The 20160-nt window shown below is 38.8% G+C and overlaps 1 protein-coding gene across 1 annotated transcript; it reads left to right on the top strand.

Annotated features, from left to right (window-relative positions):
• The first annotated feature begins 5223 nt into the window (after positions 1-5223).
• On the top strand, positions 5224-16775 carry LOC114887062 (matrix metalloproteinase-27). Its single transcript, XM_029208418.1, has 10 exons — positions 5224-5345; positions 6167-6405; positions 7505-7653; positions 7747-7875; positions 12006-12167; positions 12343-12463; positions 13722-13852; positions 14679-14838; positions 15400-15503; positions 16454-16775. Exons 1-10 carry the CDS (start codon positions 5247-5249, stop codon positions 16693-16695), a joined length of 1536 nt encoding a protein of 511 aa, XP_029064251.1. The 5' UTR covers positions 5224-5246; the 3' UTR covers positions 16696-16775.
• The last annotated feature ends 3385 nt before the right edge of the window (positions 16776-20160 follow it).

A 20160-nucleotide genomic window follows, 5' to 3' on the forward strand; every position in this document is an offset into this window, starting at 1 on the left:
AGCCGAAGCAAAATCAAGTGTGTTTGTGTCCATTTTCTGAATATGGAAGGGAGATCTAATCTGCATATCTATTACATTGTGTCCTATTTATACTTTTCTCAACAATAAGTAATATTGTTTGCTCTCACTGTATTCGTTGGACTGATCCTCACTGAAAATACGTTTGCAGTATTCCACTGCTTGCAGAGGCTGATTTTGTCCTATATTCCATCTCAGGTTAGTGAATCCATCACAAGGAGAAGGAAATTAAGCCTTCTTTGCCACCTCAATATTCATTGTTTCATCACTTGCTATTTGACTTCTAAAATGCCCATTTATTCTTAAGTCTTTTAAATATGTCTTAAGTGTAACTGCTACATGTAATTTAGCACTGGTTTTGGTTATAGGTAAGGATTATGAACAACATAAATAGTACACATTGCCTTTTGCCAAAAATGTGGTGCTATTTTCCACTCTTGGAAAGAAATGTTGTTGATACTTGTTGTGGATTGAATTGTGTCCCCCCAGAAAAGTATGTTGAAGCCCTGACTCCAGGTACCTACAGATGTACCTAATTTGGAACTAGCATCTTTGAGGATGTAATTAGTTAACATGAGGTTATACTGGATCAGAGTATGCCTAAAAACTGATGTTCTTATAAGAGGAGAGACATAGACACACAGTGGAGAAGGCCATGTAAAGATAGAGACAGGATTGGAATGACGCATCTACATGACACGGATTGCTGGCAACCACCAGAAACTGGAAGAGGCAAGGAAGGATCCTCCCTAGAGCCTTCAGAGAGAAGAACATGGCCCTCCTGACACCTTGATTTTGAATTTGTAACTTCCAAATTGTGATTTTAAAAAGTTCTGTTGTTTTAAGCCATGAAGTTTGTGATACTTTGTTAAGGCAGCTCTAGGAAGCTGATACAGTACACCTGAACTTATGGAAATGAATCGGTACAGAAATACAGACTTGCAACCCCAGTAAAGATTACTGGCATCTTCCCAGGGGAGCAACAAAAAGGAAGGGTACCACTTCCTCTCCCGCCTCCTGGCTTCTAGAGTTCAAGAAAATGGGCCAGTTAAATCTGTTGTTCCTTATTCCTGGGATCCTCAGGAGGACACCCTCTACAGATAACCAGGGTTTGCTGCACAAACAAAATAGTGTTGGGCACAAAATTCAATAAGTCTCATTTAATTGAGTTAAACTGAGCTTAGATGCATAAATTTGCTAATGGCTCTTTTCCGTTAAGAACTTTAAGATTTGTGGTATCATAATGACTAGTCTAGACATTAAAATCATTATAATGTCGTATCTGCAGTTGTTAGAATGTAATGCAGTACAGCTTATTACACAATAAAATACGTGAATTGTAAAATATATTTATCACTAGCACATCCTTTTTTCTTTTCCTGTTAAAGTTTTTAACCCCCACAGATGATTGATTTTGTATACTTTGATACTTTTTTCTGGTTCAAAATTTATCTATTAAATGATTTCAAAATAAATATTTTAAATGACCGACTTGTGATCTACTATAATTTCTTAAGATACTACCACATAGTTCATCTAAAGTATAAAAAGGAAATTTCAATATATTTGCAACCATTTTCCTTTATCAGAAATATTACAACATTGATATTAAACTTTTAGATATTACTTCACAGGTTTATGAAATATTTTACCAATATTCTATGTCCTCAAAGATTCCCTCAATTATGTCAACACCTTATTCTCAACTTATTTTACAAGATAAGAAAATAGAAACTAGTATATACTATAATTTCATTTATTCATTTATTCAAAAATAATTAATCACCTACCTGTTCCAGATGCTGTGCTAGGGAAAGTGAGAGAGGCGTATAAGCAATTCATTGTATCAATGTCAAAGGGCAAAAGGACCTGTAAGACCTGGATATTTCCTTAAGAGTCAATTCCAGACTATGGCATTTTCTAAAACTTCTTATGAAATCAGTTTTTAGAAGCACGAAAACGGGAGATTCATCTCAGAACAGCTGCTAGTTGCGCCAGTTAGTTATGATAGATTTTTGGCCCAAGCTTCATCCGTACATTTTCAAGATAAGAACTGAGTTCATGTTATTTCTTTAACCATATTTCACAGTCATAGGAAGTGAACAGCAATACAAAGTATAGTAAATAATTTTTAAAATTAGCCCTTTTTTTGGTTTTCTTCTTGACAACATGTGGTATTTTTTGGATGTTACATTGAAGTTTTATGTGAGCACAAGAGATTTAAGAATCTAAGCTTAAAACTTTAAGAATGATATTACTTTTATCTTAGGTTGAGTCTCCTAAAATGCAAAGACTAAGACAAGACTTCGGTGCAGTTACTTTATTCAGGACATGGTCCCAGGAAGCAAGAGTGAGGTAGCAAGCAGAGTGAAGCAGAAAGAGGGACAGTCAATACAAGTATGTGTTACTGAGGTTTCTACTATGGGCAGCTGGGGCTCAATTCCATCAGGACCTCCTGAGAAGCTTACAGAACACCTTTCAATTGTTCAAATCTCCAGTGGATCGGAGGCTGGATCTGATCCAGCCTCCAATCCCTCCTTCAATTCCCTCCTTCAACATTAATCCTCCCCCACTGGGTAGCTCTAAGGAATTGGCCTGTAGGCTCCATGGCAGCTCAACGCCCTGGGTAGAAAGCCGAAAGACACCCAATCTGTGGTTAAGGTTGGACTTTGTCAGAGTAAGGTGAGTTACACAAGCCTGTCCACCACCATACAACTAAAATCAGAGGTATACTGAGGGGATTGTGACACGGGGCACCAGAGGCACCTCCTATAACTTTGTTGTTGGGATATTAAAATTATGGGAAATTGGAGGTGACATCTTTGGAGAAACTTACTCACCCAAGAAAAAAGATTTACAGATACCAACACTATAGAAATCTCAATGGGACAGAGACTGCTAGTTACCTATGTTAACATGATTCCCCCCTTCCTTTGCTGCAGTAAGAACCCAATTTCATTTGAGGTAGCAATGCATCCAGCTAAGAGACTACTTTTTGTAGCCTTGCTTACAGCTAGATGTGGCCATGTGTTTAATTTCTTGCCAAAAAGTGTAAGCAGAATACTCTATGGGCTTCTGGAAAGAGACTGGGTACTTACTTTCTCTACGTTCCTCCTTCCTGCTGCCTATAATGCAGATACAATTGCAGAAGCCACCTGGACCATAAGGCACTGGCACTGAGAGAGTGGTGTAGCAAGGTGTCTGTTGCCTACATCCCTGATGATGTGGTGTTGTCATACAAGCCATGGACTGCCACATCTGGCCTTCTCTTACGTGAGGAAGAAATCAATGTTTAGTAATCATCTATTATTTGGGGTTTTTCTCTTACATTTTGACCAAATCTCATTCCAGCTAATACATCACATGAAGTGTCTGAAACCCGCCCCACCTCCCTGCAGTAAAGGCCATTAACTGGCAAGCCCTGTCAGTGCACACATAGTTTCCAGTCAGCTTTCCTGTCTCTCAATCTTAAACAGATTGCAGAGTACAACATATCCAAACATTGTTTAAAAAGCTTCTAATGTCAAAAACAGACACCAAAAAAGAAACTTTGAAGAAATAGAGACAGTCCTGGGAGCAAAAGAGAATGTCAAAATAAACAAACAAACAAAAAAACTTAACATTCTTTAAAAATAAGACATAATTTACATCCAAAAAACATTAACAAAATACAAAAAAGTATACTCAGAGAACTAGAAAGAGCTCTTGGAAATTAAAAATATAACTGAAATAAGAAACTCAGTAGGTGAGCTGGAAATAAAGTTGATGGAAAATAGTAATGGATATTTTGAAAACACAGAGATTTAATCCAAGAGTTCCAGTAGATATGTATTCCAGAAAGAGAAAGAGGAAACTGGGTGGAAAGAAATTATCAAAGAAATAATAGAGGAAAGCTTCCTTGTATTGAAATTTTCATAATGAAAGAGCTCTCTTACTGCCAAACAATGTTAATGCAAAAAGACTCACATTAAGAGACATCATTATAAAACTTCAGAATATCTGGTTAAAGAGACTTTCAAAATTTTTCAGAAGAAAAAAGAAAAATATCAAGAATCAGAATAAAAGTCTTTTCAACAACAATACTAGATTCTAGAAAACAATGGAACAGTAACTTCAAAATTCTAAGGGAGATTTATTTCAGCCTGATTTTCCATAACCAGAAACAGTCTCAGTCAAGTGTGAGGATGGAATGAATGGCATTCTAGATACGAAAAGATTAGAAACATGCATTTTCCTTGCACACTTTCTTAGACCCTCCATCCCTATTTCCCATGGCTATCTACACATATATTTGCTCCAGTCAGGACAGATTTCCTACAGCTCATTTCCGCCATGGTACCTGTTTCCTGTGGCCTCCCTCCACTCATATGCCTTCTCCTTTCCTCTGTGAAAACCAAATCTCCTACACGTTCTTCAAGAGCCAGTGCAAGCTCCACTTGCTTGAAGCCTTTAGGCCACACACATCTGCAGTGATCTCTCTACCTTTTGACCCTTCTCAGTCTCTAGAATCTTCACATGCATTTTGCTACTTTTCTCTTTTTATCTGGCATTAGTCTCTGTATATGTCTGAATTCTCCAACAAGATTGGAACAGTATCTTAGTGTGATAGGAAAATAGAAAGTGCTTGGTAAACATCTGATGTTTACCCAGTTAATTAGGATAATCTGATTCCTGAATCAATTGTCTTTTCATGACACCATATTTTTTTTTTTGAGAAACAGACACGGCTTGTTTATTAGAATGCAGAAAGTATCTGTATCAAGAGCAAGACAACAGATGAAATTGTATTTCTCAGAAGAAGCAACAAATTACAATTTCGCAAACATAACAGGTGATTTCAAAAAAGATAAAATTTTTTTACAAAGAAAATTATATTTTTATGCAAATATTTTGGGCTTTCATTCAAAGGAAGATTATTTCATAAACTCTCAAGAATTTATGGATAAGAAAACCTTCAACTTTGCAAGTACAAAAGTAACTTGGAGGCTGACTTTATATTATTTTGAATTCAATAATGAACAATGACTGTGTTTACCAAACAACTGTAGATCATGATTGCAAAATCAAGTCGCCCTAAGAAAAAAAAAGCATATCATGACACACCCCATGGCAAATGTCCTTTTCTGTTTTTAATCAGAGGATGATACAAGTCAACTCATGCCACGTCTCACTATTATTTTCTAAATTCTATGCAAACAGGACAAGGCTTCAACTGAAGAGAGAGAAGAATGAAGAGACTTCTTCTATTTTTGGTCCTTGTAACATTTTCTTCTGCATTTCCCACAGACCGAAAGATGGAATATGAAGAAAATATGCAACTGGCTCAGGTACTGCCTCAATAAATGTTATTAATGACTATCAATAAAACTTTTACTTTATTGATTGTATTGGGACTTAAAAAGACAGCTAGTTCCTACCAAAGAGTCCTGAACTTTCTTGTGAGGAGCTGCTTTTCCTTTCCTTGGCTCTAAGGACATCAAGGAACTTTGAGGGGTGGAGAGTAGGGGTGGGGTGGAGGACAGGCAGGATTTGCTACAACTTTAAGCAATAGTTACAAGTGAAGGGATAGTGAGAGTAGAAAGGGTCAGCTCTGAAAGAATGGAGGTCTCCATAAAAGCATTTGAAGACCAACCAGGAGAACCCAACTATATTTTGGAGCCACTTATCCCTATATGTATGAAAAACACATTGTTTTGGAGATTCCCTGTAAAAATCAGTCCAATTTGCCATATTTGGTGAAATTATTTACATTTGAAAAATGGATAATCACATCTCCTCTAGAATTTGTTTCAAGGAAACACCAAAATGAAAGTAACAACAACAATATGTAAGACACAAGATAATTTAACACACAGAAGAAGCTTGCTTCTCTTCTGTGGAAGTTTGGAGTCTCATGGGCTGTATGGGTTTAGCCAGTTCTGGTCACACATAGCTCAATGAGTTCTTGAAAACTGAAAACACAGGTTGACTCTTTGCTTTCTTCTTTGTTTTCTTCCTCTCTTCTTTCTTTTCTCACTCCTTCCTTTCCCTTGTTACTTATTTCCTTTTTCCCTCCTACTGCCGAAAAGGATTGCAGAAAATTTTGTTTTCTCCTGAGATGGAGATCTGCTCTCCTGTAGTCTGTGCCTTTTTTTGTCTTTTTGGTCAGGCATATCTCAACCAGTTCTACTCTCTTGAAATAGAAGGGAGTCATCTTGTTCAAAGCAAGAACAGAAGTGTCATAGACAGCAAAATTCGTGAAATGCAAGCATTTTTCGGATTGACAGTGACTGGAAAACTGGACTCAAATACTCTTGAGATCATGAAGACACCCAGGTGTGGGGTGCCTGATGTGGGTCAGTATGGCTACACTCTCCCTGGGTGGAAGAAATACAATCTCACATACAGGTAATGCTACTGCCCCTAATCTCAAGGAACATGAAAATAATCTCCAAGGAACAGAAATAATAATAGTTTATTTTACCAAGCACTTCCTGTGTGCACGGCACTAGATAGATTTTATTTATTCCATCCTCCCAAGAAATTTGTGACATAGGCATCACTGCTATTACCACCTTAAACACAGAGAAACAAAAGCTTATTTACCACAGGCCATTTTACACAGCTCTTCTCAGCAGACTGGCTCTGGCAGATATGCTCTAATCTCTAGCCTCTGCCACCTCTATAAAAGCTCAGGACCAGGATCTGCCTTCTGATTGCAGATGCTTAAAGGAACAAATGAAGTGTGCTCAAGGGAAAATGGGAAGACCCTGGAGCACAACCAGTTCATGTCAGAGATGTGCGTGAGTCAGATTGTCACATCTAAGGTGGACCCCAGACATCTCAAGGACAGGGAGCTGGCCTATTGGCAGAAAGAAGATGAAGTGCACCTGTGACCTGAGATAGAGTCAGTGACTTTGACCACTGCTCTAGAGCCTTCCTGGCTGGCCCTAAAGAGTCTTTCTGATAGTTCTTCCTTCATCTTACTGAGCCTTAGGGATTGAGATAAAAATATGTTTATCAAGATAGGGAATATAAACTAAGGAAAGATATTTTCCTGAGTAACAAACTCTTTGTGGCTTTCAAGTGAGACTCTTAATATATGACACATGCAGAAGACTGATTTCTACAAGCCGTTTGAGAAAATAAGTCTCAATTCTTTTTAGAAGATATTTATAATACAGTCATATACACAGCAAACACATACATGAGATTAATGATCTCCCGCTTAAGATGTGATCTTAGGGAAATCATTTAACCTCTTTAAGCCTCATTTGTTAAAGTGTGATAATACTACCTGATGAATAGGGCAAATGAAAGATTGAATTATATAGCATACGTAAAAGTACCTTATTTAAATAGTAAAGTAGTGTACAAATGTAGCAATAGCACCGTACCAAAAGTTACTGCCGCATATAATTGATGACATAGAAATTATTTTCTTTCCATAGTATGTGTTTACATGCATGTATAACCACCAATTGATATATTTTTGTTAATTTCTAAGAATCGTAAACTACACTCCAGATATGGCACGAGCTGATGTGGATGAAGCTATCCAAAAAGGTTTAGAAGTGTGGAGCAAAGTTACTCCACTAATATTCACCAAGATTTCCAAAGGGATTGCAGACATCATGATTGCCTTTAGGACCCGAGGTAAGGTTTTCAGCAGAGAAAACTATATGGCTATTTTCATCCCAGGAGCTTTGAAGATGCTGATCCTTTTTCCCCCCATGAATTGTATCTCAGTCCATGGTTGGTGTCCTCGTTATTTTGATGGCCCCTTGGGAGTCCTTGGCCATGCCTTTCCTCCTGGTCTGGGTCTGGGTGGAGACACTCACTTTGATGAGGATGAAAACTGGACCAAGGATGGAGCAGGTGAGCCCGATTTTCTTTATGAACAAAATTTTGTTATTCATACAAATTCCTAAAGGAATAGTTTTGCAACTAGTTGCTTTTTACATCCCAATTTCCCTACGATTTTTCATATTCCAGATGACATTCATGAAAGTGTCCAATGTCTATTCAAACCATTGTGCTTGTCCAGTTCAGAGCCTTATCCACACAACATCTTCATAAAGTTGCTAATCCTGTTATGATCAGAACATTCTTCCCTTACTCAGATGTTCTTTCATATACCCACAATGCCTGAAGGGCCACTATGTGCCTGGAACTGTGCAAGGTGTTGTACAGACCACAAAGTTGTACTCAAAAAGTTCCAGCTCTTCAGAGGTTCATGATCTTGTGTGATGTATAAAGCCTAGACCCACTCACCACGATACAAGGCAGACTGTGCTGTCTGTTATACCCATGGCAGAAGTCATCTCTGGCTTGAGGACTGAAAGAAGACTCTGGGGAGGTGGTGATTCTAAGTTAGCGATTGAAGGATGCTGTGTGGGTTCATGGCCCATAGGAAGTCTGTTTATATGCATGAACCTCTTCTAGCTCTTGCCTGTCTGCCAAGGTATTAGACCCTGGTCTTTATATTTGACTTATTTCTTCAGACTAAGTGGGTTGATTTTATTTCTTTTCATGGGCCTCCCTGGCACTAAAATAAGAGATATTTTATTACTTTTCAAACAAAAAACAAAACTTTACTATAGTAAAAATATGTGCCTCAAATGAAGGAGCAGGTTGAGTAGACTCTCGGGTTCTCCCACTCTTTTTTTCTATCATTGACTACAGTCATCTTGGGTCTGGCATCTGGTTTCCCAGGTCACAGGAAAGTGGAGGCTGTTTCTCTCTGGTGGGTGGTACGCAAGGCCACAATTCAGTCCTGACCAAGTAACTCCAGACAGTCTGTGGGTCAGTTTTACAGTTTCTGCAAAACTGAAAGCCAGTGACTCAAAATGATGTGTGGCCACTCCTTGCTAAGTCTGATCATGTGATGTAATTGTTTTTCCAAGAGCTAGGAAACAAAGAGGGTAAAGAACTCAGTGCTGGCTGAACTTCAGGTACCGGGGAAGTCTGGGAATGGTTGCTGCCACTGCCATGTGAGTTACATCAAAGACAAGAAAATGAAAGAGGTGGGGTGACACCATGACCCAAACAACAGAATAGTTGAATGGACCATGTCTGTATCTCCTGCTGAAACATGTCCCAATATTTCTCTGGATTTGGCCTAAAGGCAGTGTGGATATGTGCAATCAGGCAGTTATAGGAAATATCTTAGTGTTCACCAAAATCAGAATGACTCCACTTTGTCAGCCAGGATTTACTTTCATATCTAGAGGTAGATATGAAAGTTTCACTGTCATTTTATCCCTATTAATTCCAATACTTAGTAGTAAAATTACTATTACGCATACTGCAACAGGCCCCTAGCCAAAGGGGATGTGTGGGGTCGATTACAAAAAAGTCCAATGTGATCTGTGCCTCAAGTTGGCAAAACTTGCTTGAGCAAAGCAGAGGATAAATATAGCCCTCCACCAAGTTCTGGGTGGATAGCCAGGCAACAATACTAAAATGGGTTATCTTCTAACTACTTTGCTACATTCCCTCAGCTTTGAAATTTTTGGCCCTGGGGGATGCCCAATCATATAACTCTTACCTCACTGACGTAGAAGGGAAAATGCCTTCCTGTTCTCTAATAAAAACATAAAATCTCAAGCATACGTGACCTCCAATCAGATTTTTTAAATAGAAAATTTGGCAATAATGTATAATATATGATTACCTTCTTTACGTATACGTAAGCTCTCTCTATGGAAAGGGCACAAAAGTCTTAGTGTAACTTCCTTAAAAGCAATAGACAACCGTCATCTGCTAATCCCACTGTTTGCTAAGGGGAGGACAGTCACTGCGTGGTGATGTCAGAGGAATTTGTGCACATAGAGAGGCTTTCCTGAGAATCTCCCAAAGTGAGGTCAGTGTCAAGCCTGTATGTGAATGTAAATGTTCTACGCACACATATGCACTAAACAACTGAAACAGACCTCAGAGACCACTACAGATGCAGTGTTGGGATGGAGAAGAGCAGTGGTCTGTGGCTGGGCAGACCTTACTTGCAGGAAGGTGACACATGTTATCTGTAATAAAGGTGAAAACACTTTGCAAAGCACTTGCCTTTAGCAAACATTCAGAAAGTGTTTGACACTGATGATTATGTTGGTGATTATTAGTATTAATGATAATGACGATGATTAGATAGAGTGATTTCTAGGAGAAGGAAAAACTATTCACAAAGGTACTGATGTATTATGTACCAATTTATCTATTTAGTCACACCTCCAAGAAGGCAGCAATGTTGTCTTTTTTTCTACAGTATCATACAGCCTATAATATTGTCAGCACATGAGCGATACTCTACAAATATTTGATAAATGAAGTCACGCGACAAATCTTTACTCAACATCTACTCTGACCCACGCTCTGCAATAGAAATGGAATATACAATAGTGTACAAGACATAGACCCTGCCCTCCAGGGGGTTATAGTCTAGAGGACACACTCTACCAAAAGGCAATTAAAATTAGTATGATCAACAGTGGGATAAAGGGAACTATGGCAATGTAATAGGAGCACATAAGATAAATTCCAATCCATATACAGAGGTCAGGGAGGAAGTGACGCCAAACCTGAGACCTGAAGGCTCTGCAGGAACTCTGAAGACAAAGTGGAGTAAACAGTTCTAGACAGAATAACCCAACCAACCCAAGTATTAGAATTGTGGTGGAACAGAAGGCTAAAATGGTGAATAGGATTCAGATTAGAATCCTTTATAGAAGGTCTTGAAAGCCACGATAAGTGTTTGGACTTCATTCAGATGATCTGAGTTTGAATTACTTTTTGAAAGAGTCACTTGTCCCATCCCCGTCCAAAAGCACATGCAGTGATATTGCCAGCAGCAAAAGCCAGAGCAGAAAAGCATGAACGTCCATGAAATAATTTTTTGCCATTACATGTTCGTTTTGTGCAAACATCACTGGACAGAGCGCCATCACAAAGGGCTCAGCCTTTTCCTTCATGTCCATAGGCTTAGTTGCAAGTCCAAGGACAGTCTTTTATATACTTAGAAACTTACAGACTGTGGGAGAGACAGAGAAATAAAAAGGCAAGTCCAACCATGCATGGTACAACTTCTGGTGTGGTAAAGTACAGAGTACTATGGTCTTGTATAGGAGGCACAGCTAACCATTCGATCATCCACATAAAAACCTGGATATCCAGCAACCATCACTAAGCAGTTTCTCAGTCACCAGGAATAAAAGATGATTAAGACATGGTCCCTGTACCGACAGGGTACACAGCTTGGTCAAAGAAATAGACAATGCAGTACTTATCTGCAAAGACAGAATTAAGCACTGAGTCTACAGAAGCCGAGAGAGGTGCAATTAAGTCAACCTGGATAGAAGCTGGGGAATAAGAGAAGCCTCATGAGGGAGATGGCTCTAGGGGGAATCCTGAGGAATACATAGGATAGTGGGGAGAAAGTGGGGTGAGAAAGTAATACGCTGGGCAGAAGGGATGGAGATACGGAGACACAGAGATTAGAAAGAACATGGCATAGATGAGAAATGCAAATGATTCAATATGGCTAGCTCATGGAATGTGAAAATAAAATATGAGGCTGGGAAAAAAAGCAGGGACTAGTTCATGGAAGGCCATGTTTAGGTATTTGGACTTGATCCTACAGCCAATGGAGAACCTCTGAATAATATAGGTAGGAGAAACATGATCACATTCAGCAGCCTAAAAACAACCAAAGACTGGTGGCTTCTCTCTCTCTCTCTCTCTCTCTCTTTTTTTTTTTTTTTTACTACTATCCATTTCTGAGACACCTGTTTCCTGCCATCTGTTAACTCTGGGTTATATTTCTCCATGATGTGACTAATGCCAATTATCAGTCTTGAAATATTTCCCAGATAAATGATGGTGAATATGTTATAAGAATTATCTGCTGTTTGGCAAGCCTTTTCTTCATTCCCCTCAGTTACTTCCTAATCTCAGATGCAATCATTCTCCTTCTGAATGACTAATGTACTCATGTTTTCCCTGTTTTTGTTAAGGATTCAACTTGTTTCTTGTGGCTGCTCATGAATTTGGTCATTCACTGGGGCTCTCTCACACCAATGATCAAACAGCTTTGATGTTCCCAAATTATGTCTCCCTGGATCCTAGCAAATACCCACTTTCTCAGGATGATATCAATGGAATACAATCCATCTATGGTGAGCAACAAATCTGAATATATGTGAACTGAATTGAAAGCCTTCCAGGAAGGAAGTTGAGAAAATCACTTCTTGAAATATTATCATGAAGAAAATATTCTCTTGGGTAAGATCCTTCTGTAGGTATTTCTACATGCCTTCTTAATTCACTAAGGTATTTCTTTTCTCATCAAAGGAAGTCCACCTAAGACACCTGCTAAGCCAAAGGGACCCACTGTACCCCATGCCTGTGACCCCGATTTGACTTTTGATGCTATCACCACTTTCCGCAGAGAAGTAATGTTCTTTAAAGGCAGGTAAACCCATTCCCTTAAACACCTCAACTTCCTATGAAGCTTTTTCTTTTCAAGAGATTTGGGGATAAGAGAGCTGTGGGGGTAGTGAGAATATGTGCCTTTGCTTTTCATTTTATAACTGCCCATATTGTTTGAATGTTTTATTCTGTGCACATATCTCTTACTTGTTTGATAAATTAATTTTTAAATGTTTTTAAGCAAATTTTAAAATTGCCATTGAAACAGAGTCTACTTTCAGTGACTTCTTAGTTAAAATAACACACCACTCCTGGTGGTGTGCTGGAGGTGGCTTATACTATTTCAGGATCCAATTGTTAAATTTTCAAGAATTTTGTAAACTAGTTCACATCACTTTGGTAGCTTGAAACTGGCCATGGTTGGAATATTTACACCCTGGAAATCATCAAATGATAAAAATTAGGTTTTTTTCCTACCTGGAGAGCCAATTGTTAAATACGCATCGACAGACCTTTCCTTGAAGCCGAATCAACAGTGTTAGCTGTGGTAGGAAATCTCTTCTCTCACTATGTATAATTTACTGCACTTAACTTGCAACGTGGTGTGTCAATTATGTATACCATGACCATATTTTCAGAACAGAGTATCAAGACATACACCATCTGATAAGGATATAGGGGCAAAAGAAAAGAATATCTGAAATCAGACTCCTGCCACCCACAACTATGTAGCACTGTAATTACATGCTGTCACTACCATGCTCTTAATAGTCGAGGCTGAGAGACCACTTGTCAGGGATGGGTAGCCAGGATGGGAAGGAAAATGGACTATATGGATTTTTCAAGTCCTCCTCATAGGCTCAGAACTTTACAGCCAGAAGGGAAATCTGAGGAAATATTTAGCCATGTGAATAATAACATTTCTTTATTCTAGCAAACATCAGCACCAAAAAATTCTTCTTAGATTGCTTGGTATTGGTTTAGAATGTTGGGAATTACTGCTTTGGCAAAAATGAGGTGATTGAGCACACTGAGAACTATTTATGAGATTTCCATGGGTATTTTGCTACTCTAAGTTCCCAAAAGAGTGGGCACAAAGTCATGTCCTGACCTTGGTAGTCCAAAGGGTAGAATTGAACTCATAACCACCTAAATTTGCTGAGGAAATTTGTATTAATGCCATAAATTGTTTGAGGAAAATATCAACCAATTAGATAAGGAACAAGTGTCAGTTTGCAGCATTTTCATTGAAATAGATATATATACACTGTGTATAAAGTATGGTTTTCTGTCTAACACAGGCATCTATGGAGGATCTACTATGATATCACTGATGTTGAATTTGAATTGATCTCTTCATTCTGGCCATCTCTGCCAGCTGATATTCAAGCTGCATATGAGAACCCCAGAGACAAGATTCTGGTTTTTAAAGGTAATTTTACCCATCATTATTCCTCTTCTCCTTCTGGTTGCCTGAACTGTTCAGTGGGTATTTTAGTGCAAGGAATATAATCTTCATGAACGAGCAAAACAGACAGGGCTTCTGCCCTGACCTTAGGTTCCTATCCTAAAGAATAACTATCCAAGGATTCTCGGTGGTTGTGAAGATAAACACCATCCCAACAGCACAGGAGAAAAGAAAACTGTATAACAAAAACTAAAAAGTGTTTTTTTCTGAAAAATAAAGGTAACCCATTTCTCTTCTATGTTCCCTTTTTACTAGGGTTGCTAGACGTGGCAAATAAAAATAAAAGATGCTTTGAATTTTGGACAAACAACAAAATAATTTTTTAATATAAGTATGTCCTTTGCAATATTTTGGATATACTTATACCAAAAATTAGTCATTGTTTATTTGAAATTCAGATTCAATTGGTATCTAATATTCAAATTAGCAACCCTACTTTTTATATGGGTTTCACCGGATTACTTGCCTTTGAGAACACTTGGGTGCTGAAATTTAGGAGAACATGTCCAAATATACTTGACTGTTTTGTCAGAGTTGGAAAGAATTAATACAATGAATTCAATTGACATGGGTATGCACACTACTAACTATAGGTATATATTATTTGTGTAATGTTAATGACATAAGCAGCTAAAGAAAGCAGTAAGAATAAATGGAGACCTAAGATTACTAAATCTCTAAGCACTGAAGCTGAAAGGAACTAAGCATCTAATTATTTTCAAACTTCTTAAGACAGCTATTTCTCCCTTTAGGAAATAAATCAGAAGATAATCACTTTCTCTCTTCCTAGATGAAAACTTCTGGATGATCAGAGGATATGCTGTCTTGCCAGATTATCCCAAATCCATCCATATACTTGGATTTCCAAGACGTGTGAAGAAAATTGATGCAGCTGTCTGTGATCGAAACACAAGAAAAACCTACTTCTTTGTGGGCATTTGGTGCTGGAGGCAAGTCTACAGACAATTGACCCTTTGTTTTACTCTGGAAAAAAATATCCAGATAACTTCACTTTAACATGGACAAAAATAAAATTAACCTACAGTCTTCCTAAAGTGTTCTCTTGAAGGCAATCTCAGGTGGATGGCATTCGCCAAACAAAAGAATGTTTCAATCAGTTCAAAGATCTTTCTCCAAGTTAAAAAAATAAAGATAAAATCATAAAGCTGGTGATGCCAACCAAACCGCCAATGACAAACATATCCAGTCAAAATCTTTGAAACTCCAGGATGAGCTCTTATTTTGATTTAACAGTTCCACAGAATAGCATCAATCTGGCAAATTATGTGGCTTTTTCCTCTCATAATTCCTTGCTTTCAAGACATTATAAGTGATTTAACCAAACATAATCTTTGCCATTCTTATTTTATTATTGATCCAACTTGTTTTCTTCCAGTAGGACTACTTTTTTTTTTCTACATCTTTGCTTGACTCCAAGGAGGCAGTAAAAACTAAGCCCTCCCCCTCCAAAACTAAGATCCCCTGAAAACCTTTCAAATCCATGTCTCCAGGTATGATGAAGTTACCCAAACCATGGACAAAGGGTATCCACACAGGGTGGTAAAATACTTTCCAGGAATTGGTCTCCAAGTGGATGCTGCTTTCCAACATAAAGGTAAGTGCCTGACTATAAGGATACTTGGAAGACTTTGCTGACTGTGAAATAAGACAGCATGAAATCTTAAATGTTTCGATTTTAACGTCATTTTATTACTCTAGAGTACATGTAAATAATAATAAACTTTAATCTGAGGGCCTTATCAAAAACTGAATAGTAAGTTCTGAATTATATTCTCTGTCATACTATTTCAAAACTGCAAAAAGTACCAAAATTAACTATCACTGATCCAAGATACCTTATAAAAATACCCCCGAAGAGGTTTAAGTGTGAAAAATGACTAAGCACGTGAAGTGAACAGTGATTCTCAGTCTTAATGTACATAGTTTAATATACACAGCTTGGGGTTATGAAACTACAAGTTCCTTAGAGTTTCTGAGGCAGTAGGATTGTGGGTAAGATCCAGGAATCTATAGTCTTAAAGGAACCTCAAGCAATTTAATGCATCAGTTCAGCTACTATATCTTCAGAGACAACAAACCAGACCATGCAGTAAGCAGGAGTCTAAACATGTTTTTGAGTAACACCACCTGTTATTCTTGTGAAATCTAACATGGAACCTCAAAAACTAAAACAGATTAACCAGAGCAACACTAGGAAAATGAGGATGTAGGGACCAAGGCCATACTCACATTTCTCCCCCTCTCTGAGACACTTTTTTGAAACCTAGTTTGAGAACCTCTGGCATAAACCACAGTCTGACTAGAAAGGTAGTAAGCCCTTGAAACTCATGTTTCATACCTTGGCTTTTTTTTCAGGGAAATAAAAATAATATTTCTCATGTGACTGAGCAGAGTAAAATGTATCTATATATGTATCTATATAGTTACACATTTCTTTTCTCTCCATATAATGTTCAGTTATTTTATTCTATATTCATAAAATTTTAAAGTGTGGAATCATTGTATAGTGGTGCAAAGTAACTAATCATGATTCTCTCTCTCTAGGATTCTTCTATTTCTTCCGTAGATCAAAGCAATTTGAATATGACCCTAAGGCAAAGAACGTTACCCGAATAATGAAAACCAATACTTGGTTTCAATGCAGAGAACCATTAAATTCATCATCTGATTTTACTATCAGCGAGGAAAATGTACATTCAGGGCGAGTGGAGATGTTTTATCATAAGAATTTAAACTTGCTTATTTTCAGTATTGTTCATGTGCTGAAAAACTACAGTTATCAATAAATTCATAGACCTAAAATAAACCTCAAGGGGTCTTTTAATCTGAACTCTGCTTCAAAGGAGAATAGAACTATTCTTTAACATCAAGTTGCCAGTCCTAGTTCTAAATATCTATCTAGTTAAGAGTCAAACAGCTTTTTGAGCTTCCTGATTCTTTTTTACAGGAAGTTATGTATAAACAAAACTCTCACTGGACTTTAAACATATTTTATGCTTTGTAGACTTGAAGAAGTAAGACGTTTGTTATAATAACAAAATACTGAAGACATTTATTAAACCAATCTTTAGCATTCTATTTTGTCTGGACCTTCGGAGTTGGAGAAGCTTGATAAACTGCATCCCTCATCCCTACCCATGTTCTGAACCCACTGAGAAATAACATACAGTTGGGAGAGTAAAATACCACCTTTATTACTGAAAAGCTTATATTGGAGAATGTATCTGTGGACAAGCAAGCTTCCTAATATCAAATTCTAGAGTGAGCTATACTTACAAGTCATGGGAAGAACTGGAAAGCACCATGCCTCCCCAAGAAAAAGTGAGCTGCCTACAGACTACATGGAACCCAAAGAGAAAGAAACAAGGATGGAGCTACATGTGCCTAGTTTCTGCTCCCAAATTCACCATTCAAATAAGTTATTCTACCTACCAAAGAGAGGAGTGAGAGCCTAGAGAGATACAGGAAGTGTTACACTAAAGATGATCCCCCAACAATTAAGAAACTAGCAGGAGTAGGAAAGTAGTGTTCCTTCCAGCCCTCCCAACCCCACCCCAAGCATAGACCAATACAATGAACCATTCCTTAGAAAGTTTAAAAGCAAGTTGTGTGCACACTGATCTCATATAAAAGAAATGTAGAGATTTCTTGTGTTTCCTGTATATATGGGTCAACTGGGCTTAAACCTATTGGTAGAAATTTCCTTTCATCTTTATATGTATCTGTTGTATGTTTAGAAACCCAACCATGTACCTGTTGGTTAAGTTTTACCTTTACACCCTCAAAGCTAAATGCTTAGCAAAGCTCTACATTAATTTTCTGTCCCAAAAGATGGGAGGTTGTCAGTTGAACTTGATTCTGATTAGGTGATGGATTGAGTAGTGTCAACTGATAGAAAATAAGCACAGAATATCTCAGGAATTCCTACAGCTAGTCCTCCAAATCACACATTTTTTTCCTTGGGTTAAGTATTACCAGATTCCTAAAAGAAAGGGATATAAGAGGAGCTTTAAGATGGAGGAAGAGTAAGAAGTGGACATCACCTGCCTCCCCACAAATACATCAGAAATACATCTATTTGTGGAACAATTCCTACAGAACACCTACTGAATCCTGGCAGAAGAACTCAGACCTCCCAAAAGGCAAGAAACTCCCCACATATCTGGGTAGGGTAAAAGAAAAAAGAAAAAACAGAGACAAAAGGCTAGGGATGGGAGTGGTGCCAGTGGGAGGGAGCTGTGAAAGAGGAAAGGTTTCACACACTAGGAAACCCCTTCACGGTTGGAGATGGAGGTGGGGAAGCTTCAGAGCCACAGAGGAGAGTGCAGCAACAGGGCTGCAGAGGGCAAAGCAGTGAGATTCTTGCACAGAGGATCACTGCTGACCCGCGCTCACCAGCCCGAAAGGCTTGTCTGCTCACTCACCAGGGCAGGTGGGGGCTGGGAGCTGAGGCTCCGGTTTCGGAGGTCAGATCCCAGGGAGAGAACTGGGGTTGGCTGCGTGAACACAGCTTGAAAGGAGCTAGTGCACCACAGCTAGCCGGGAGGGAGTCCAGGAAAAAGTCTGGAAATGCCTGAGAGGCAAGACTTTTTCTTGCCTCTTTGTTTCACGGTGTGCAAGAAGAGGGTATTAAAAGTGTCATCTAAACGAGCTCCAGAGACGGGTGCGAGCCGCGGCTATCAGCGCAGACCCCAGAGACGGGCATGAGATGCTAAGGCTGCTGCTGCACCACCAAGAAGCATGTGAGCAAGCACAGATCACTATCCACACATCCCCTCCTGGGAGCCTACGCAGCCTGCCATGTCCAGGGTCCCATTATCCAGGTACAACTTCCCCTGGAGAACAAACAGCACACCTCAGGCTGTTGCAACTTCACACTGGCCTCTGCCACTGCAGGCTTACCCCACATTCCGTACCCCTCCATCCCCCCAGCTTGAGTGAGCCAGAGCACCCCAATCAACTGCTACTATAACCCCATCCTGTCTGAGTGGGAACAGATGTCCTCGGGCGACCTACATGCAGAGGTGAGGCCAAATCTAAAGCTGAACACCAGGAGCTGTGTGAACAAAGAAGAGAAAGGGAAATTTCTCCCAGCAGCCTCAGGAGTAGTGGATTAAATCTCCACAATCAACTTGATGTACCCTGCATCTGTGGAATACCTGAATAGACAATGAATCATCCCAAAATGAGGAGGTGGACTTTGGGAGCAACGAGATATATATATATATATATATATATATATATATATATATATATATATATGTTTTCCTTTTTTCCTATCAGTGAGTGTGTATGTGTATGCTTCTGTGTGTGCTTTGTCTGTATAGCTTAGCTTTTACCATCTGTCCTAGGGTTCTGTCTGTCCGTTTTTTTGTTTTGTATTTATTTTTGTTATTGTTGTTGTTGTTTGTTTGTTTCAGTATAGTTTTTAGTGCTTGTTATCATTAGTGGATTTGGTTTTTGGTTTGGTTGCTCTCTTCTTTCTTTCTTTTTTTATTACTTTTAAATTTTTTTAACTTTTAATAATTATATTTTATTTTAATAACTTCATTTTATTTTATTTTTTCTCTCTTTCTTTTTCTTTCTTTCTCCCTTTCATTCTGAGCCATGTGGATGACAGGGTCATGGTGCTCCAGCCAGGTGTCAGGCCTGTGCCTCTGAGGTGGAGAGCTGAGTTCAGGACATTGGTTCACCAGAGACCTCCCAGCTCCAAGTAATATCAAATGGCGAAAATCTCCCAGAGATCTCCATCTCAACGTAAAGACCCAGCTCCACTCAAAGACCAGCAAGCTACATTGCTGGACACCCTATGCCAAATGAGCAAGACAGGAACACAACCCCACCCACAAACAGAAAGGCTGCCAGAAATAAGGTCACAGGCAACCCAAAACACACCACCAGATGCAGACCTGCCCACCAGAAAGAAAAGATCCAGCCTCATCCACCAGAACACCAGCACTATTCCCCTCAACCAGGAAGCCTACACAACCCACTGAAACAACCTTAGCCACTGGGGGCAGACACCAAAAACAATGGGAACTACAAACCTGCAGCCTGAAAAAAGGAGACACCAAACACAGTAAGTTAAGCAAAATGAGAAGACAGAGAAACACACAGCAGATGAAAGAGCAAGGTAAAAACCCACCAGACCAAACAAATGAAGATGAAATAGGCTGTCTACCTGAAAAAGAATTCAGAGCAATAATGGTACAGATTATACAAAATCTAGGAAATAGAATGGAGAAAATACA

The sequence above is a fragment of the Monodon monoceros genome, unplaced genomic scaffold (genome assembly GCF_005190385.1).
Source record: "Monodon monoceros isolate NGI ecotype Baffin Bay Population unplaced genomic scaffold, NGI_Narwhal_1 Super_Scaffold_7, whole genome shotgun sequence".
In the NCBI taxonomy this organism is placed as follows: domain Eukaryota; kingdom Metazoa; phylum Chordata; class Mammalia; order Artiodactyla; family Monodontidae; genus Monodon; species Monodon monoceros.